General features: G+C 39.9%; 1 protein-coding gene across 1 annotated transcript in view; it reads right to left on the bottom strand.

Annotated features, from left to right (window-relative positions):
* Positions 1 to 247: 247 nt before the first annotated feature.
* Positions 248 to 22,117, bottom strand: part of F5 (coagulation factor V) — a 66,355-nt gene continuing 44,485 nt past the window's right edge. The window contains exons 15-28 of the mRNA XM_044916408.1: positions 21,184 to 22,080; positions 19,445 to 19,456; positions 18,543 to 18,705; positions 17,529 to 17,765; positions 16,476 to 16,689; positions 14,404 to 14,583; positions 12,382 to 12,498; positions 11,393 to 11,464; positions 10,332 to 10,435; positions 9,750 to 9,905; positions 7,409 to 7,553; positions 5,511 to 5,662; positions 2,584 to 2,766; positions 248 to 890 (exon numbers count right to left, since the gene is read on the bottom strand). Coding sequence (XP_044772343.1) covers positions 744 to 890; positions 2,584 to 2,766; positions 5,511 to 5,662; positions 7,409 to 7,553; positions 9,750 to 9,905; positions 10,332 to 10,435; positions 11,393 to 11,464; positions 12,382 to 12,498; positions 14,404 to 14,583; positions 16,476 to 16,689; positions 17,529 to 17,765; positions 18,543 to 18,705; positions 19,445 to 19,456; positions 21,184 to 22,080 — 2,779 coding nt within the window. The 3' untranslated portion in view covers positions 248 to 743. The remainder of the gene's footprint in view (positions 891 to 2,583; positions 2,767 to 5,510; positions 5,663 to 7,408; positions 7,554 to 9,749; positions 9,906 to 10,331; positions 10,436 to 11,392; positions 11,465 to 12,381; positions 12,499 to 14,403; positions 14,584 to 16,475; positions 16,690 to 17,528; positions 17,766 to 18,542; positions 18,706 to 19,444; positions 19,457 to 21,183; positions 22,081 to 22,117) is intronic.

The raw sequence follows: 22,117 nt of genomic DNA, 5'->3' as shown, positions 1-22,117 counted from the left end.
AACAGTATGCCATTGTAGTGCCAACTAGAATGAAGCCAAGGTTACACGTTCATTTCTTCCGTGGTTATTTTGGTTGTGTTCCATGTCTAAAGACCCTTCACTCAGAACATCAATAAGTAAATCAGTTCCAAGGGAGACCAGGCCAGATTCACAAGTTGGGACGACTGTATCTTTACTCATAGAGGGCCAGAAAAATCATTGTCATATAGGTAAGACAGGGTATTTTAAGCACTCATTATTTCATATGGTATGATTATTTTTTTTCCATGTCAAGAAAAATGAACCATTTAAAACCTTGTTTCCTTTACTCTTAAATCACAGTTTGTTTGTTTTTTTTTAAAGGTAGGCGTGAAAGCTATCCAGGTCTATAAATGGCTTTTTAAAAAGTAATATCTCTTTTATTAGTGTGTGAGGGTTTTAAAAGAACTATAATGAAGCATGCTAACTACATAAATATTACTTTACGTAGCATTTTTAATCATTGTGAAAGAAGCCATTTGCTTGTTGGTTCTTGATACATTCCCATCTATATTCAGATTAATGAAGAATTAATTGTTATCATCTCACTGAATTGTGGCAAGGAGTTTACATTATGAAAGTTTCATATATAAAATTTTATTCTCTAATAGAAAAAAAGGAAATACTGAAAATTAACATTTAAAATAGCTATAAAATACATTGCCCGCTCCAAATGGCTTGATATCTTATTTAAGAGTCCTTCCTATGTCTTTGAATATTCAATTCTAGTAAATATCACAGCCAAAGAGTTCCAAGCGAAGTGCAATACTTTGGTTCCATGTTTTAGGAATGATGCGGATAAACCTGGAGATAATTGGTGGGTTGAAAAAGTTCTTCACGTGTCCTTTGATATTATTATTTCCTTTGAAAATCTGAAAGCAAAATATGGTAAGATCTTTAATAGAGATAGGATGGGTATAAAAATCTTACAGGTGATTTTTTTTTTCTTTTGCAATTTTAGCTCAAGCTGAGGGCATCAAGGAACACATACAATGTTATCAGAGATGATCTTCAGTCAATTATGAAATCACATGCCTAGCAGACCTCTTTAGGGATTCCAGCTCGCCCGGGATCTGACCGCTGACAGGGTGTTCTGAAGCAGCTTCAGAACCATCTCTGCCCTTAGCCCCTTGGTAGCTGTGTGACTGGGCAGCTGACTTATATGCTCACTGGCAAAATGGGGGTAATAAAAGTTTACCTGACAGAAGTCGTTATAAAGATTTTTTTAAGTATGTAAACATATGACAAGTGCACTGTAAGTGACAGATAATGGTTAGTTGTCACTAACATTTGAAATAAAATGCAACCATGTGTTTTTACTTATTCTTTTTGGCAGATGCCTTCTATTCTCAATTGAACTGTGTTTTATGACTTGGTTGTTTTCCTTTTTGCATCCCCAGCAGTTTCCCCAAGATTTAAACACAGCAGCAGCTGAGTCACTGTTTATGACAATGATACCCAACTATAAAGACATCCTGGTACAGTGACAGATATAACCAGCCAAACCAACCAACCAACCAGACAAACAACCCAGGAGTTCACTACAAAGAGAGAGAGGTTCAAATTCATTCACCGAGATAAGAGCTGAGCCCATGATGAGCATTCGGTAAAGGTCATCCCCTTCTCCTGTGTGGCCCCTCTTACTGGCTCCAGCCTGATTTCCCTTCCTGGAATATTAGGCTCATCTCCTTAGTTTTGCCCTAGTAGCATTTTAAAAACATGTGACTGGGAATTAAGGACTATAATGGGGTAGTTCGTCTTGCAGGAAATTAATTTCCTCATCAGTTAGGATAACAATTGTCTCCTGCTTAATAATATGATACAAAAAGCTTTATGGCCGTGGGTATTTGATCAGTCAAGATAACGAGTTTACCCAAGATAATGTTAATATGATGTTATTTCACAGTGGAAGGTTCTCTAGACCCCTGTTATGGACTACATGTTTGCGTCCCCCTCAAATTCATACATGGAAACACTAACCCCCAGTGGGATAGTATTAGGAGGTGGGGCCTTTGGGAGGTAATGAGGATTAGAGTAGGTTGTGAGGGTGGGGCCCTCATGATGGGATTAATACATTTACAAAAATAAGAGGAGACATGGAATCTCTCTCTTCCTGCACCAAGGAAAGTCATGTGGGGACACAACCAAGAAGAGAGCCCTCACCAGGAACCCAACCATCCTGGCACCCTGCTCTTGGATTCCAGCCTTCAGAACTGTGAGAAAGAAGTGTTTGTTGCTTCCATCTATGATCATTTGTTAGAGCAGTGCAAGCCGACTGAGACAATGCTACCATCTTTCTCAATCAGAGCTAATTAAGCCTCACACCGCCCCCTGGTGTTTGGTTCTCACTATTTCACAGGTGGCTCAGCCACCGCAGAAAGATGACCTGCATGGTCTCTGTTCCCAGAGCAGCTACCTGCTGAGCGAGGGTTCAGACTTCTCAGGGAGGAGGTGCATGTCAGTGCATATTTGTCAAATGCAAAGAGCTGTTTGCAAATGTAAGGTATTTCTCTCATCATAACAGTTGGTGAGTTGCTTTGTTGTTGCCATGACAGCACCCTGTACCTTGTCCACCATGGAGGATTTCTGCCTGTAAGGCTTCCATTCCATTCCCTGGTCACTGTAGTGGATGGTATAGCTCTTCACGTACATTTCAGAGGACAGAGACTTGCAACCCTGTGTTACAATCGCAGTTATTTTCTTGATTTTGAGCAGATCAATTTGTAACCACTGTTTGTTGTTGTTTGCCTGTGAAAATGATGAGGACACACGAATAAGGCAGATGTTAAAACCTTCAATTTTTTAGACCAAGATACTCAGAAATGCGCAGCCCTCAAAGGCTCTCTTTTCTGTCTCAGCCCTTAGGGTTCTCTGTCTCCTAGAGGACTTCCCTGTTCCTTCTTGTTTGCTGTCGCAGACGTATATAAACTTTTACTAGAGTATTTCATATATCGTACAATAATGGCTTACTTATTTGTATCCCTCTTTGAAGGCACGGATTTACTGTATTTTGTTTTCAGGTACTTGGCACAATGCATGGCACACAGTTGGTGTTCAACAAATATTTTTTGAATGAATAAATGAATCTTACTTGAGAAAAAATATTAGATTGCTAAACTATCTGTAAATATTATTCTCTTAACCAAATTTGTTTAAATGCCATGATGATATTGCTGATGGGTAATCTGGGAAAGAATTGGGTAGCATCCTCTCTCTAACTTATTTTAGAAAAAGTTCCACTTTTCTTTCCCTTGCTTATGTCAACCAGGAGGAGTAGTCCAATTTCTTTTTTCTGATGTTTCAAATAAATGTAATACTTGAGAGACCTAATAAAGCCATGACTAGGACTTGATATGGTATGGTATGGTAGCTGTCCTGTCTCTGGCCTAATGAAGTGCCTAATCATACTTGGAGAAAGAGGATCAGAAGGGCTAACTGAGTTTTGGAGTAATCTGAGACAAATTTTCACCTTTGGGAGATTTATCATGCCCCATAGTCTCATTCAGTTCTATATGAAATAATAAATAGTGATACCTTTCTTTAACATCACTTATGTGTACATGTATGTATGTGTATATATTGATACACAGATATATGTATAATTCATATACTATATGTATTTTTAAAGCAAATTAATTGAATTAAAATTATTGTATTAATTAATTTTTGTTAATTTTGTAACACCCTCTAGTGACATTTGGTGGTTTCTTAGTGTATCTTCAAGCTGTATAGTATCCAATCCAGGTCGTACCAGTGAAACAGAGGTAGAGAGCTAGAGGGTTTTGAAGACATACCAATTTTTATAGGTATAAAAGAGGCAGAGATGCCTCAGTATGCACGTGTGCCTGCCTCAGTCTGGCTGATATTTTTTTAGCCTCTCTAAAGAGACCCTATAAAGATATTTGATTCTAATAGAAGATGAAGTGAAACAGTTCTGATCTAGAATTCCAGATTTAAAATGATGGCATTAAAACTTAGAATTAGTATTTCGTCTTTGAAGCCATTATTATATCACAAAGGCTAAGAGCAAATTAGATACAGAGCAAGATTTTTCAAAAAGCTGTAAAATGCAGGGTAGGGTGACAAAGTTATACCATGAGCAGATCGAAAGAGTCATCTGGGAAAAAACTGGATGACATCCTTTCTCCTTAACTTTTTCTTTCATTTTTTTATTATTTTATTTATATAAGTATATAAATGTAATGTATTGTAACATCATTACTTTCATTATTTTAACTTCTTTGGGTCTCTGTTTCCCCTTCTGCAAAATTGCACAATGAGGTGTCTGAGTGTCTTCAAATGGTGGTAGGATCACTGACCATCAGGAGAATGGGCTCCCAGATTCTGCCACCAAACTCAGCTAAAATGATTTAATCTCCTTTGTGTTTAAACTTAAAGAAAAAGTCTGGACCGGACGCTTTTAAACCCCTTGCTGTTCTTACATTCCGTGAGTCTGTGATGGACCAGAAATGGGTTTCGAGACACAGATGTCAGTTCCCAAGACTATCTGTTTGGGGTCCAAGCTCTTCGTTTTCTCCACCACTATGCTGACAGCCTCACATACGGATGGGACCTGGAGTTCTATGGAGTCCAGGGAGCTGGAATGTAGGTATCTTAAGGGAGGGACGTAGGAGAATAGAAAATAAGGAAGGGTTAAGTTGACTGACAGAATCATTCTGATTCCTGATGCCATTGTGATCTTTCAAGTCAGTTGAAGAGTGAAATAAAAATGAGTCAACTACTAACTGTTATCCTGAATCTAAGTCACTGGAATTATCCAGTGGGTTAATATTAGGGGCAATATGACTCTCTGGAAGATGCTTATTAAACTTAGGCCACTGATTTATAACCCTGGTTTTGCAGCATTTTGCCATGCCTCCAACTGTCTAAAGGAATGTCACAAAGTTCTCAAAAAAAGGGAACAGAAAAAATTTAAATAGCGCTATTAAGAAAATGAAAAGTATTGTTAAATTGTGGGAAAAAAAAAAAGAAAGTGCTGCAAGTCTGAATCATTTATCACTGATATAAGTTGTTTTAATTAGGAGTTGGCAAACTATAGCCCAAGGGCCATATTTGGCCCCCTCCCTGTTTTTGTAAATGAAGTTTTATTGGAACACAGCCATGCTCATTTATGTATTGTTTATAACTGTTTTCCTGCTACAATGGCAGAGTTGAGTAGTTATGACTGAAAATGTATGGCTCACAAAGTCTAAAATATTTATTATCTGGTCCTTTGCAGAAGAAATTTGCCCACCCCTGATAAAAATCAAGACTAGACCAAGAACCACAGAGATGATAAATAACCTCTCTGAGCCAAAGTCAGAGCTAAAGTTATCAAGTCAATAGATATCCTAGATTCTCAGACCTAGGATCATAATCTGCAGAAACAGGAGATTATTTTCTGACTTCCCAGGACCCCCATGGTTCCTGTAGTGAGGGCCTTTGCTTTCTTCCGGACGGCTGAGAGAATTCCATTCATAGGCGGATTTTACCTTGGCTTGCCAGGCATTTACACGACCCTGGGCATTAAGACGGGCACGGAAGGGTTCCCAGTAATCTCCCCACCAAGATTTTTTAAACGAGGAAGCCGTGATTTGCTTGTTTTCTATCTTTCCACTTTCCATACCCAGCGGTGTGGAGCATCCTGTCAAGAGAAAGTTATGTGATTAATTATGCACTACCACTATTCCCTGCATGGTGGTTTGCACTGCGAGGAGAAAAGAAAAAATATCACTACTAAGTAACAACAAAAACAACTATCACCAACAATGATGTTATTGCCTAAGTGCCAAATCCTGTTTTTAGGCTCTACGTGTGTTACCTGATGCTCCTAATTGCCTCTATTTTACAAGTGAGAAAACAAAAGCACAGCAAGAAGAAGTAATTTGCCTGAAGTAACACTACTAGCAGAATCAGAAACTAAATTGGAGCCCAGGAAGTCTGATACCCAAACACCATGTTCTAAATATTTAAACGCATTTTCCTCCTTCAGAGAGTCATGGAAACTTCTCTCTTTTCTTTGAGGTAGAAAATATTCCTACGTTATCTATGTATATAAGAATATATTCTATTTCTCTTTCTAAAAAATGCTACAAAGAAGAAGATACAGTGGACTCTTGGTAGTCCCGTTCAACAGTTTATTTTCAACCCTTTGAGGGTGATTCATGTTATGCACCATTTAGAATTTTGCCAAGGTGTGCACTTGCATGTCAGTCCTCAAAGCTGGTCTGTGGATATGAGAAAAATAGCTAGTGAGTGAGCCCAGCCAACTGCCCATCATCATCATCATCTCTCTGACGCTTTGTTCTTGTGGGTAAATCATGCTGACATTTTCTTGAAGTGATATCTTTCTCCATGAAAAAAAGATTTAAAAAAAGAAAACCTACGGCTAATACTGATTATATCAAGAAAATGAAGAGATTTTTTTAAAAAGCAATGCTTCTTGAATAGAAAATAGATGTTTTGAATAGATTAACAGAGTTGAATGTCACATTTTAGATTGTTTGACTCTGATCTGAACAAACTACTATTTACATCATATACCATATAAAGAAAAAAACAGTGACTCTTTGTTCTATATAATAGAATTTTATTATGGCCATTTATGATTACCTGGATTTATTTATACCATAGGTCACATTATATCCCCTGAAAAACAGCAGCTTACATAGAAAAAGCTTGAGTACCTTTATAGAGCGCCAAACAGAATGCAGAGTTCAATCAAAGTTTCAGGAAATTGAGCGGGGGGTGCCTGGGTGGCTCAGCTGGTTAAGCATCCAACTCTTGATTCGAGCTCAGGGTCGTGAGATCGAGCCCTGCCTCGGGTTTCGTGCTGAGCAGGGAGTCTGCTTGAGATTCTCTCTCTCCCTCTCCCTCTCCCTCTGCCCCTCCCCGTCAGCTCTCTCTCTCTCTAATGAATAAATAAATCTTAAAAAAAAGTTTCAGGAAGTTGGTAAGCAGTTTAGATTTCAAAAACATTCACTGAACATCTAATACATGCCAGTAATGTTGCTAGATACGTTCGTTACATTAAAGCCTGAGTGTGACCTTTTGGACTTCAGAAGATTCGGGCCTAGTCTGAATCTTAGTTCTTATTGAAATGGGCCAATGGAGGTTATTCGAAGCTAGGGCCTTTCCTTGGAGGGTCATGCCAGCATCCATGCCATCCTGGCACTGTTTGGAGATGGTGCCTGCCTGCTGGCTGGTAGAACAGTCTTGGTCCAGGTCATAGTGTAAATGAGTAGTTTACCTGAGCAGAACCTGTTTCACCAAGGTTTTTCTAGGCACCTCTGTGATTGAAGAGAACTAATAATTCTACCCATTCTTCCGTATCTACTAAAGCTTGATTCTCTAGGAAGCAGCAGGACAATAATGTATCTTCGTTTCTTACCGTTAACCTCACAACCTTGCAGCTCCAATCGAAGGGCAGGTCTATTATAGGATCTAATTGGAGAGATCCTAATATATCTAGCCACAATAGGTGGGTCAAACTGATTCTCTTTTATTGTAGAGGCATCCGAATTGCCACCAAAATACTAGAGGAAAAGAGGAAAGCTTAGTTATGGAACAATTCTTTATAAAGTGATTTTATAATAAAATTTCAGTTTAATTTAATATTGTCATATTAAGTTTTCATGTGGCCTGAATTAAATCACTTGGTCTTAATAACTGGAGATACTTTCACTTCAGGAAGATGGTGTAGATGTACTTTGCCTTGTTCCTCCTGCTAAGTACAACTAAAACATAGGAAGCCACTGAAAGATGAAGAGAAGAAGGCAGACGGGTTAGGGTTCTTGGGACCCAAGGAACAACATGGTAGTGGGCTCCCTGGGTTTTATTTTTGTCTCATATATCCCAGATTGGGAAGTGAAGAGGCCAGCAACCAGGAAACACCACTGGGTACAGACACACACAAAAAAGCTCTGGCAAAATCTTCCTTTCTCTAGCCACGGGACCAGGAAAGGGCAGTCTAGCAAGACAGAAAACTTTCAGACAGTGATTGCTCTACTTCTAGCTAAACATCATAGAAAACACCACGGCCCCTCCTCCACCCAGAACAGCAAAGGCCAAGTGGGGAGCCTAGACTTCCGTGCTTGTAAGACTGTAACAAGGCACCCCAACACCCTCACTGGGATTGTGTCAGAGAAGGCCAAATAGGAACCCAGGACTTTCATCCCCACCAGCTCCTAATAAGGCTCCCACCACTATAATATCAGTGGAGACTCTCCCATTCCCACCCACCAGCAAAGAGGAGCGGTCCTCCTTCAGTGGGGAACCTGGACTTCGAAGTCCACCTGGCAGTGATGAGGTGTGCCCCAGCCCCTTTCCTTGCCAGACCAGTGTCAGAAAGTGCCAGCTAAAACAGAAAATAAGAGCAGCAAGACTGAAAACTAGAAAAATAATAGATAAAAACAATGAAACAGAGCCAGTTCTTTGAAAAGATTTTTTAAAAAGGCAAATATCTAGCAAGAATGACAAAGCAAAAAGAGAAGAGATGCACATTCACTAATATCAATATCACTGTAGACCCTGCAGACATCAAAAGCATAAGAGAATACTACAAACAACTCTATGCACATAAATTTAACAGCTTAGAGGAAATGGATCAATTAGAAAAACACGATCTCAACTTATCCAATAGGAAAGAGATAATGTGAACAGCCAGTAGCTATTAAAGAAACTGTATTTGTAATTTAAAAGTTCCTGGGAAAGAAATCTCTAGGCCCATGTAGTTTGGTGAATTCTACAAATATTTAAAGACTTAACACCAATTCTAGAAAATCTCTCCCAGAAAACAGAAGAGCATGCTTCCTAAATTATTTTATGAAGCCAGTATGACTCTGATATCAAAACCAGAAAAAGACAGTACAAAAAAATAAAACTACACACCAATATTCCTCATGAATATAAGTGCAAAAGTCTTGAAGCTATGAACTCTAACTGTAGTCTGTGTTCTCTCTCCAAGACTGATTAGTAAGGGCTACAATTTGAGATTTTCATGATCTATTCTAAGGTATAGTGCAAATAATTTATTACTAGAGATATGATAATACAGACACTAGTAAAATAGTAAATAATTTACAGGAAAAATGAAACAGATTGAAAGTTATCAGTGTAATAATGGCAGACTGACTCCTTACATTCTGATAGCTCTCTTTGGAAAGGGGGTTAGGGAGGAAGAGGAGTTAGGGCTGGTACACATGGGTTTTGGGAATAATCCTGGCTGAGTCTCAGAAAGACCCAGCAGGGGATTGTCACTCCTCAGTCAGGGCAGCAAAAAAAAAAAAAAAAAGTCTGAAAAGCACACTGCCCCAGCACATAACTGGTATTAACATTGCTATTTCCTTCAGGTACACTGAAACAAAGAACAAAATAAAATGTAAAAGTTAGTATAATCAAAACTCTTGGAGGCCAGTTTTTAGCATGAGCCCCTTAAGACACAAGACTCTGCTGTCCACCATCTGCCAGTCAGAGAAGTCTGGGTATTTAGTTTGATCAAAAAGTGATTTTTGGTAGAGTTTTGAAGTGTCATAAGTCAGGCTTATGCCTTTAATTTATAATAACAGACCTATCATTGTACAACTTTCTTTCATAAGGCCCTGAGAAAACCATTTGTATTTCAACCGCCCAGAAAGGTATTTTTTAAAAAGACATAATGATAGGCATAGTCATTGCAACCTGGTGAGCCTAGGGTGAGTCTTGAGACTCAGAAGCAAACAAGGCACACAGACCATCACATTCCTTGTGCTGTTCCCTTTGAAGATCTGCCAGTTTGTCCGGTCAGAGCTGTATGCCACAGAGAACTCTGTGGTGTAGTAGGACTTCAGATACTGTTTGGCACCTTGAGTCTGGATCCCTGTGAATACGACTTCCCTCTGCATGTCTACCTGCAATATAGCAAAGCCATTACACAGACTGTCCTTGTCAACGAGTCACACACTGCCTTCCTTAATTCACTGTGTAACCAGCATTCTTTAGAACTAAACAGCCAGCACCTAAGGTCTAAGCGCTAATCAAATGGCTAGATACAATCCATATGTGAGCACAGAGTACCTGGACTCGAATCCAAGTTCAACCACTTACCAGCTGTGCGTGACTTTCGGCACTTAATTAGTCCCTCTGTGCCTTAGTTTTTATCATCTGTACAAAGGATATCTAGGCTATTACTAGAACTAATCTCATAGGGTTCATTTTTGAATAAGTAAAGTACTTAGGATAGTGCCTAGAACATTGCAAGAAGAACAAAGAGAAATTAAATCACTGTCATTTTATTATTATGGTACTGTAAATATTATCAGGTTAATAAGATATACCTGGATCCAAGGTTTAGAAACAAGGTCTGCTGAAGATTTTTCTGTGATCCAAGCATTATATGACCCACCATTGTTTAATCTTGCTAATTTGGGCTCCCAATAACCTAAATCCAAAGAAGAAAAAAAAAATTTATTCTGAATTAAAAAAAACAAAACAAAAATATATAACTAGCAATTTCCCAAGTAAGTTTAGTCCCAGTGGAAAACCAGATCTCTGCAGGAGCTTCTGTTGAAGTTAGGAGACCAGGCAGTTGACACGGGCCTCAGCTACTAAGTCAGTTCATGATGATGAAACCTTCTTGGCTTCAGGTCAGTGCTTGGTCAGCTGTCAACCACCACCCACCCCCTTTCTTGCATACAGGTTACGTTTATCTTTTCTCAGTTATGTTGATGTGGTTGCTACTGAGTGTGCTTGCCTAAGGGGAGGTTGTGGGAGGGATTATGGGAGCCTCATGATCCCTTGCAACTGACCTCTTGGTTTTAGGAAGGGTTTTGAGGCAGAGTGAGGAAATTTAGAAGGAGATCCTGACACACAGTGGGTGATTAGCAAACTTTCTTGAATAGAGGAATGGTTAGCACAACAAAGAGCCCTATTAATTGGAGAATCGTATCTGGCCAATAAGACCTTGTGAATCTGGCTGGAATATTGTTTGTGATCAAACCTGGAATGGGGATGAATGGGGAGAGTTTTGGAAACGGGTAAATGGTTGTAGGAGTAAGGGATCCACTCCTTGCTCAATCCCTGCTGAGAAGTTGGACTGCCTGTGTAGAAAGCCCTAGCTCTTGGTCTTCCCTGGGACAGACTCTTTGGGAACATTATACACCAGAGAGGGTGGCAGTGATAAAGGAATGTCAACAGGTTTTAGCGCCTGTCATATTGCTCCTTCCTCTACCAGATGAGCACCTCAAGATGGAGCTGCTTTACCATGTGGTAGAGAAAAGCCCAGAGAGGAGCAATGATCCATAGATTGAACAGGTAGGGTTGTCATGGGTTGTTTTTCAGGCTGTATACTGCACAACTGTAGGAGATGGCTTCCAAAGGCTATGATGCTATTACTTACCCAAATGCTTAGAAGCTTTGATCTGTGAATCAGCTATGATACCATTGCTTAGTCCCATTGGCATCTTACATTCTAAAAAACAAAAAACAAAAACAAAAACAAAACAACAAAAAAACAAAAACAAAACACACACACACAAACAGAGCAATGAATAATTTTTGCTTAGAAAATACATATAACAACACAAAAGCTGCATGGCTAGAGATCATACCTCTGGTGAGTCAGCAATTCGATAGCTTCACCTACCTTATATGGCACCGACTTAAATATGTCTGATCATAAAATGGTAAATGTACTAGCAAGACTGGTGCTAGTCTTTAACAGAAATAGTGATACCCTAGAGGAAAACCATGGAAATCCCAAAATTCAATTAGTTTTAAATGGATTTCCATCTGCTTGTATCTTAAAATAAGACATTTTACGACATTAAGTATTACCCCTTTTAAGTCTATGTTCCCAAAAGTTGACCTGAAAGTTACAGAGTTATTTACATTCTGATCACAAAAGAAAATGCCAGCCACTGAGATATCTGGATGTCAACACAGTGCTTGGTACTCAACAAGTACTTAATAAATGCTGCCTGGCTGGCTGGGCAGATAGGCAGATGGAAATGATTTCTCAAATACTGAAATGCCAAGTTCAGAGACTATCCTAGTCATTGTTGAATTCCTGGTATCTTATCCCTCCTCTACTCAAGGAGTCTGGAAAATTTCTTACACTTTCCCACGAATCACACATTATGAAGGAAGACACTTTATATTGGTTCCCCAACTGAGAATGCCTTTGGGCTGAAATATGTGGTTTAAGTTTCCTGGGAGATTGATGTTTGTGGCACAATCTGATGATGGGTCAGAATAAAAGCAGTTACTGGTACACATTCTCCCTCTGTCATGCAGAGTTCCCAGAGTTCAATATTTCCAATCTAAGAGTTAGTGATGTTCCAGCAGGGACCCTCCTGCTGAAAACATCACGTGGCTCTTGGATGGTACCTCTGTCTATGATGAGAAATGGTGTTTGCATCCCTGCTCTCTGGTTTTCTCCAACCTCTGTGTCAAGGAGCCACCAGCCAGATTTTGATGGCTTCATTTCAAGAGTTTTAAATGAACCTAAAATAGAGAGTGAAGGACAACATTACACACCCCAAATTAACAATATTAATTGACAGCTATCAAAGAATCCTAAATCCCTGCATCACAAGAGGCTTTGGAAAAGAAATCAAGAATGATCCATTTCTCTTAGGCAGGACTAGAGGTGTAACAAACAGAAAAACAAAACAAAGCAGTGACACACATACACATTAGTAAAAATAAATTGCCCAAGGACTTAAAAAAATCTCTAACACCCCTTACTAGAAAGAAACTTTCAGTTATCTATATATAATGTTACAAGCTAACCCATACACAGCACAGCTTCTGAGTCCTAAGGATGAAAACGACCTTGAATGACTCATCACTGGGCCTCAAGAACACCGTACAAGTTTCCTTTCTCTCCCATTTCTTTGGCTTTTCTTTTTTTTAATAAGAAAATTAAAATCAAACATCCTTCTCCCATGTTTTCAAATTTTCTATTAAGTCTACATATTTGGATAGAGATGCACCTAAATTGTTTCAGAAAATCACTGAAAGAATGACATTTCTGAAACTTCTGATTATCTATTCTGATATTTAATGCTACCCATTGCCAGATAATACTTAAATTCTGCTGGCTGTAATTCATGTCTATTTTCCAGATTGTGAGTGAAAATTAATAGCCGATGGTCATCCTCCTTTAGCACACTAAAAAGATTGCAGCCTTCCACTCCCTCCAATACAGATAATTTAGATTCGAAGATTTGGATGGGCCAGCCAATTCCAGCTTCTCAGTGTTTCCCACAGGCTCATGGGAAGGAGGACTGATCTGGCAATTTACATTCGGTGAAAAGTAAGGAGTAAGTTTACCTAATCCCTCTTGTCTCTGATTTTAAGAGAGTGAGTCTTTATAGCTTTATTAATGAGCCACAGGCCTGAATAAACAAACAAGAACACCCTTTCCTCCTTCTTAACCAAACCAGTCCCATTTGGACTGCTGTGCCCTTCTAAGGCTGACTCATATAGCAACTTCTCCATCCAAAGCGGCGAGGGACTGACTGCCTTCACTAGCTTCTCAGAGCGTTTGTGGAAGGTAGGCTGCTTGTTAAAAATGCAGAGTCCCTGGCACCTGCCCAAGATCCCAAGATCTACCAGATCAAAGTCGCCGAAAGCAAAATCTCTGCCTTAGCCTTTGCATTTTAACCAGCTTCCTAGAATTTTACTATGCCCGTTACAGTTTTAGACTCAGCAGCACCCAGCACTCATAACCCTACCCACACACCTACCACACAGATACACCTACAAACAACTTGCTGGCACATAAAAATCCTTTGTGATGGCTGGTTTGTTTAAACCTTTTCGTTATTTTGTACATGAAAAGTTCTAAATACCCCTCTTATCCTTTAGCGTTTATAATCATTAAAAAAAAAAAAACCTTTTTTCCCCTTCAAATAGCCTCCTGAGTCAGTTTAAGATTAAGATTCCTGTAGTCACTTGCCCAAAGGTATCAAAGTGAGAGTGTGAGGAATAGAATTCAAGAATTCAAGAATCCCAAAACCCTAGTAAGTTTTTAATCTCCTTCCCAACAGAAAGCTTGAGCTGCCTGAGCCCTGTGGGATTCATTTTTATAATCTGTTTAAGACCTGGCCTACGTGACACACAGTGGCTTGGGAAAAACTGCATTAGACATAGCATCTCTGTAGAACTGAGTTGAGCCCCACATATAGTCTGTGTGGTGCCGCAAAGAGTGTATATATTAGCTGACTTTTCTGTACTCTGTATGCAGTTTGGGGATATGTCTCTGCCCAGGATCTATGCCAGAAACCATGTCTGACCCTTAGGAAGTAAATGCATAGGAGGGAATGAGGGACAGTGACAGTTGCCCAGATTGCCTTCTCTAGCCATTTTTCATCAGGGATCTCTTTTCATTGTGCAGATCTTTACCAGGCAGCAGGGGCCAGACCCCGAGCTGGTGCTGTTGAGTGCCATTTTCCAGCAAGGTCTGGCCATGGAAGTGAACCACATGAATGTCTCTGGAGCTGCCCATGTTCAGCAGATGCAACCTCACCCATTCTTGCTCGTACATTCTCAGGCCAGGCAAGTTGTAGATCATTCCATTGATGGCTGAAAGGACAGAGAGTTGCAATCAATTAGAAATCTGCAGAGACGCTGCTAAAGAGGTCTGAGGCATCCCACCTTACCACCCATCTTCCTATCGCTCTGCCTGCCCAGGCATATAGTAAGGACCCCAGGGTGTTCTGATACCAGTGAGAGGCTAAACGTCATGCCAGCCTACAGCAGTTTCCCACAGAATTTACCATTCTCCACCCCGCACCTCACACTCCCCCTGCTCTCTGCTTCACTCACTTATCCTTGACATTTACAGTATGGATTTTCCTGTGCTACAGAAACAGAAAGACTGATATGAGCCAGATAAGTGAACTCCAGTGGTTAGAGGAAAGAGAGTGAGGGGATACACAGCACATCACCCAGAGGCCTCCTAAATTCAGAGATAGTTCTAGGCAAAATTAGGAAGGCAGACGACCGAGGTTCATGTTTATTCTCTCATTTCTATGATATAGCTCCTCTGTCCCCTTCCCAGCTTAAATGTCTAGGGTTCTCAGGCTTCATCCACTCTCCACTCAGTGAAACGTGTGTGTGTGTGTGTGTGTTTAAATCACCTGACAAACTTAATCACCTTAAAAAATAATAAAAAATGTTAATGATACAGCTTTGGGCTACCATGCATTTAATTGAGATTGAAGTGAGTGAAGTTTTTATTAGTAATGTTATTCTAAAGTTAAAAGAACTACTATGGAGTTTCAGGAACTGAGCAAGTGAATTTGGGGAGGGAGGGAGTTGAGATCATCTTCGCACCCTTAAGGTTACATTAGGTATGAGAGCACCTGTCTTCCCACTCCTAACACCAGTCCTTACTCCCTCATCTGGGCAGGAAATAGATCTCAAGTGATTCTTAGGTCAACATTGCTAACTCATTAGGATATGGAATGAAGACTTCAACATAGCAGGTGCTCAGCAAACATTTGATAAATTAAACTGAGTGATAGAATTCATCCATTTATTCAGTAATTCAACACACAATTACTGAACACATACTGCAAAGGCCAGGTGCTGAGTTTGAGGCTGGGAACTCAGGTGGTCTGCTCAGCAGGTACCCTGATAAATACTACACCATGGGGATTACCTAATTACAGAGACTTCAACTACAATATATTTAAAACTAAGCTATATCCGGTGAATTTTACTCTTTCTTTGAGGAATTGGGAAGCAATGGCTCGAGGGTACTCAGAAGTAATGGGATAGCCAAGAGACAAGCCTATCTGATTCTGGGGCTATGCTTTCTCACTAGGTTGGAAGGTTTTCAGAAGAGTGTGCTTCCCACGCCTGAGACCAAGTGCCCTGGGCTGAAAAGCCTAGAAAAGGAGTTCAGAGTACATATGTTTCGCCCCCCTTCCCCCCAAAAGATGCTCCCTTGCCACGATTCTCCTATCACCCAACTACCCAGTGTCCTATCTTGTTTTGTTCTAGATGCTTCGGATGCCACCTGAGAACTGCTGACAGCTGGAACTGCCACCATCATTTTTCTTTAGAAAGTACACAGGGATGATCAGTTCTTCTAGACAAACAATCGTTCCTTTAGTGATCAAGGAACAGGTTTATTAACTGTTTATATTGCAGAGTAATGCCAATTCCTTTTTGACTCATGCTACCAGCTGCCGCACACTGGCTTTTTGTTGGTTGGTTGGTTGGTTGGTTGGTTGGGTTTGTTCTGCAGCAGGCTCCTGTGCTCTCTTTCAGACCTTCTCTAGCTCCTATATGTGCAGCACCACCTGCTGGGCGACATCAGCCCTCAGACATTTAAGGACCTGGTGTGGGTTGTAGCCCCTGATTCTTCAGAAGCACCTCCTGTCTAATCTTATGAAGACCTAGGGCAAGAATCATGGTCACCCCATGTGATTTAGTTCAGAAATTAGATCAAAGTGAGAGGAAAATACCATGAAACTCATGGGAGTTTTTTACTTCTGAGGATGCAAGTCTCCAAGGCCTTGGGGACTGGGCCTTCTTTTCATAATACCAGCTCTTCTTTTCATCAAAGACCATGAAAAGTAAGATGAATTCTCTCATATCCACCGGTGTGTTGCTCTTATCAAGTACTCCTTTTTGACAGATCAGAAGGGGACCTATCAAGCCAGAATGGATATCTTTTTCCTGGAAGACAGTAGGAGCAAAATGCACAGATTTTCTCTTTCTCAGGATTTCCTTTGCTCTTCTGACAATCACTGATGATATGGAAAAGGAAACCTCAGGGGCTCTGAATTTGAAGATTATAAATGAAGAGCTTATTAAGCCTGGGTATCATCTGATCATCTGATTCTGTGGCACTCATCATCCCTTCCTCTGATTAGTCCTTTATCTCAGCATGGCAGTAATGATAATGTTAATGACAATATCAATACTATTATAATTACTATTTATTGAGCATCTACTATTATAGTAAATATTTTGCTGGTAATATCTTCTTTAATTCAGACAACAATCTTGTATAATAAAAATAAGCTCACTTATTAAACAAATATTACCAAGTACCTACTGTTTTCTCATTTTTAACTTTAGAAACTGAGGCTGAGAGAGGTCAAGTAACTTTCCCAGGCCCACACAGTAAGTGACAGGATAGTGATTGAAATCGAAGTCTGTGCTCTCTCTCTACCACGCCCAAAACGAAGGCATCTTGACTTTGCAGCTCTCTCATAAAGAGCAAAAGAAAGCTAATACTTGCTCAAGGAAATAGAAAAAAATGTCTTCCTCTGCAAAGGTAGTCACTTTGACTGGGGTAAACCATTTCAGTACCCCTCATTCCTCGCCACTGAGCACATGTTTCTCTCTCACGGTCATCTGAAGGCAAGTCGCTATAGACTGTTGACCATAATCCTTACACATTCCTCATGGAAAGCAAGACATTTAACGAGAAATCATCTTGACCCTTCCGTCTGGTGGACTCAGGTTATGAGGTTAGGGGAATGACAAAAAATTTCAATGGGTGTACCCACCGGGTTCACTGCTGAGTAGTAGGCCCAAGCCCGGCAGGCAGAACCAGGATTTTCCGGCCCAGATCGAGTGGTGGCGTGCCATACATATGTATAACTGCTGTTTGGCTGAACAGCATTATCTTCTTTAAACCATTCAGGAGAGTCATCTTCATAAGTCTTTCCCTCTGACGATTTTTCGTAGGAAAGCCCATGGGCATGAAGAGAATATGGTCTGGATGCTAAATTTTTAAAACGAACCTAGAAAAAAGAATGATCCACAAATGTACTTAAGTCCAACAAAAATCCAAATTATACGCCAAAGTAGATGGTTAATTATTAAATGAGACCTAGATATATATACAGTGAGATATATTAATTGCATACAAGTACAAAGTAACATGTATATTATTTCATTGAATTTTTACAACATCCTGTGAGCTAGGGCCCAAGTAGTTTACCCTAGAAACACCAAAACATGTTTGTTCTTAGGCTCAAAGCAAAAGTATTGACATTAGGCACAAAGGAAATGATCACAGCTGGTGCTGCAGATTTGAAGATTGAATGAGCTTTGGGTCTTGCTCACAATAAGTTTCCAACCTCCTGATGAAGAGACACCTGCACATGTGGATTCAAGTTAAAAACCTGGAGACCAAAAGTGCATAAACAAAGTATGAATGGGGTTAGATGGGAATGCCTGAAAGGAGCAATTCAGTTGAATGTGCAGGAGAGGTTGGGGTAGTAAAGAAAGTCTCTTGGGGAAAACAGAATTGGCCCTTATGGAATGAACAGGAGCTCAGGAGAGGAAGAAATAAATTCATGAGATCGTTTTTGTCTTTTCTTTTCTTTTCTTTTGAGATCATTTTTTTTGAAGATTATCTAATTACTTGGCAAGCAGTCTCTGAAAAGAAGTATAATTATTTGTTAATTTTAGAAAATAAATTACCTGTATCCCTCCTGCCCCTTTCACTGTTACAGCCCTCTGGTGCTTGTGGAAATTCCTCTGATGATCTTAGCAATGCTCAAAAAATGACTTACTTGGATGACATCATCCACTTCAGCTCTAATAATAGGACCAAGAATGCCGAGATGCTCTTCATACTCCCCCAAAGGATCACGTTTGGTAAAAGTGCTATCAAGGTACTTTCGAAAGACTACTTTCTTGTATATGGTATTTTCTGGAACATCATCAATGTCTTCACTGAAATAATAATAAGAATACTATTTGTTTAAAAGAACAAATGAAAGACCACTCAAAGAAATTGGGGGAATTATCCCTGTTTCTGAGTATAGTATCTAGCATGAATATTTAATTGGTACTTGGAGAACAAATGAATGAAAATATGAATAAGTAAAAACTTAAGCCAGTAAATATCCTTCAGATCCGAGCTCACATATCATTTCTTAGGTAAGTCCTCCTATAAACCTTTATATGTCAAATCTCTCTATATTATTCCCTAAGTTTCCATAGTGCTACTATAGTATATACAGTATATTCCTGTAGTATTCTTATAGTTCTCTAGTATATATAGTAAATTATATGTCATTTATTTGTGAGGTTATCTATTTGAATCTGACTCTAATATTAGAGTGAAAACCCCATGAGGTCAGGGATCATGCCTAATTTGCTCATTCTTTTATTTTTAGTACCTAGCCAGTTATCTGGCACATAGTAGGCACTTGATAGATTTTTGTTTAATGCATTAATGAACAAATACAATCATATATCACATAGCAGATTTTTAATATCAGTCGCAGACAAAGCCAGGCAATTGGATAGTGCCAGGGCTTGGGGCTGTCAGGTATCAATGGTCACCCCTGTGAAGGCCACTAGATGGCTGGGGGTTTTATACTCTGAAAGTAGCCATTCTTCTCTCATTTCTTTTTTTAAAATGACATTATTCCTTGTGTAATTCACCAGTTCAGTCTGGGGCCAGAGCACATCATATTTTCTCACCGACTCCTAAATTTCCCAAGCCTATGGAAACAGGCCAAAAGCTCATCCATCAGTCTCATAGTATTTGTTATGCACCATGAGCCATCAACAGAGAAACCCATTCTGCCTTCTTTCCAGTGTTCCTACCCTACTGACCCCATCCTTCCAGACACTAAGCATAACATAGTTTCACAGAACACATGGGGACAAGTAAAGCAACTTTGACTGCCATAAACATGGGTTGCATATCTGTAATGGTATATAAGATTTTGAAGGAACTGGTTCCATCCCTTTCCACTTTGGAAAGGCCCTAAATCTTACTCCTTCAGGGCCTCTCTTAGAAATCCCTAGATAAACTATTTATTCTCATATAGCAATGGGTGCTACATTTAAATAGGAAGTCATAGGAAAATGTGTTTTTTAATTATTTTGGGGGGGAGGGGGTGGGAGGAAGAGCAGAGGGAGAGAGAGAGAATCTTAAGCAGGTTCCATGCCCAGCATGGAGCCTGACGTGGGTCTCAACCTCACAACCCTGAGATCATGACTTGAGCCGAAATCAGGAGTTGTAAGTTTAACCAACTGAGCCACCCACATGTCCTGAAAATGTGTTTTAAATTAACAGAGTTCTAATATGGAAATGCCAGACATCAGATTAATGAAATGTTTTTTTTTTTTTTGTCTGTAAGCCATACCATGCATTGCGTTTGCTTACTCTAATTACACTTTGGTTTTTGATTTTTAGTGTAACCGTTAGCTTTTGTAAAAGTTGTGTATTATATTTAGACAGTTTAAGCATGGTCACCATGCTGTGTCCTGAGAATCTGTAGCTGACTAAGCCTTGCCCCTTGTCCCTCCCTCTCTTCTTTCCCTATATTGTCATCCCAGAATACAGAGTCCAGCCCATTACGGCTTTCCATCCTTAAGCAGAATTGAATTGAAAACTCTTTTAAAAATGTCTATGGATCCCTTGGAAACTCTCTGCTGTAAGTTAGACCACTTACAAAATTGCATGAACTCCTTCAACTCTATGGTTAAGAGTGGCTGGAACCCTGAAATGTTAAATCTGAAGAGGATCTTGGGGGCCATTTGGTGTAACACCTTCATTTAAAAAATGAAGTTATTAAATGAGTGATTCTATAAGCCAAGTTAAAACTCAAGTTTAAATCAAGGTAAATCATCACTGAATGACTGCCTCAGTTGAAGGTATAAACTTGCTTTTTCTTTCTAAACTGGTTTATATCCTTGGCCTCTGCTACTGGAATCTCATGTAATTTGAATCAGACGTCACCAAGATGCTGTATACTTTACATTGATCAGTAAACAATTTAAAAATATTTTTTGATAACCAAGGGCAAAAGGAGATTTCTACATTACAAATTTGGATTTGAAGCCAACTTCAATGAAATCATGTTGATTAGCAGATAGCTATGGATAGGTTGGGCTCTGTGCTGAGGCAAGGAAAGGGGGTAGGAACATGTGTGGTGAGAGCGGAAGAGAGAAGAGGGGGCTTCTTTATAGAATATCATAGATTTCTTACAGTGATTGTTCTTATATTGTCCAAATGTCCCCTAATGTAGAGAAGCTAACCTTGGAATTGACAAAGGAAATTGTATAGGGCAAGTGGCAATAGGGGACCTAAATTATACTTAGTATAATTTGCCCAGAATTATTTCCTTGGACTTTAACAATCTTTTTAGCAGTAGTGGAAAAATGAGAATGTAAAAAGAGAAAATTTGGCCAAACCTTTGAGCAAATTTTGAATAATCCCAGGATACTTCTTCAGCAGCAATGTAATAATATTTTCTGTTTCCATTGTTGCTGCGGAGGTACCATGCTGCAATGTTGTCAGGATTTCTGGAGGAGTTAATGTCTGTCCTAGTATCAGTTTGGTAAGGGTTGTCATAGGCCACGTAATCAATTTCAGCAATGTATTCTTCACTGCTCTCTTCCTTCTGCCTTGGAATAATCTCAATATAATCTCCATCATTTGCACTGAGGCCTACTACAATGGGTGGATTAAGTTCTCTTGGCATAAAAGTGTTCTTTAGGGTAGGAGATGGTGGGAGAGATGGCACCTGATCTAGGTCTGGATAAGGGAAAGTCTGACCAAATTCTGGAAGAAGCACTGACTGACTAGATTCAGAGGTGTAGGATGTCTGAGGAAGTGATGTCTCTAGATCAGGAAGAAGGGCCGTTTGGCTAATGTCTGGAGAGAGAGTTGCCTGGTTGAGGTCTGGGGAAGGGAGCATCTGATCGAGGTCTGGAGGAAGAGTCATCTGGCTGATGTCTGATGAGAGAGTCTCCTGGCTGAGTTCTGAGGAAAGGGTTGTCTGGCTGAGGTCTGGAGAAAAGGTTGTCTGGTCAAGGTCTAGAGAAAAGGTTGTCTGGGTGAGGTCTGGGGAAAGGGTTGTCTGGCTGAGGTCTGGAGAAAAGCTTGTCTGGTCAAGATCTAGAGAAAAGGTTGTCTGGCTGAGGTCTGGAGAAAAGGTTGTCTGGCCAAGGTCTGGGGAAAGGGTTATCTGCCCAAGGTCTGGAGAAAAGTTTGTCTGGTCAAGGTCTGGAGAAAAGGTTATCTGGATGAGGTCTGGAGAAAAGCTTTTCTGATCAAGATCTAGAGAAAAGGTTGTCTGGTCAAGGTCTAGAGAAAAGGTTGTCTGGCTGAGGTCTGGAGAAAAGG

The sequence above is a fragment of the Neomonachus schauinslandi genome, chromosome 6 (genome assembly GCF_002201575.2).
Source record: "Neomonachus schauinslandi chromosome 6, ASM220157v2, whole genome shotgun sequence".
Classification (NCBI taxonomy): Eukaryota; Metazoa; Chordata; class Mammalia; order Carnivora; family Phocidae; genus Neomonachus; species Neomonachus schauinslandi.
The sequence above is the reverse complement of the archived record's forward strand: the minus strand, read 5'-3'. Positions and strand labels throughout refer to the sequence as shown.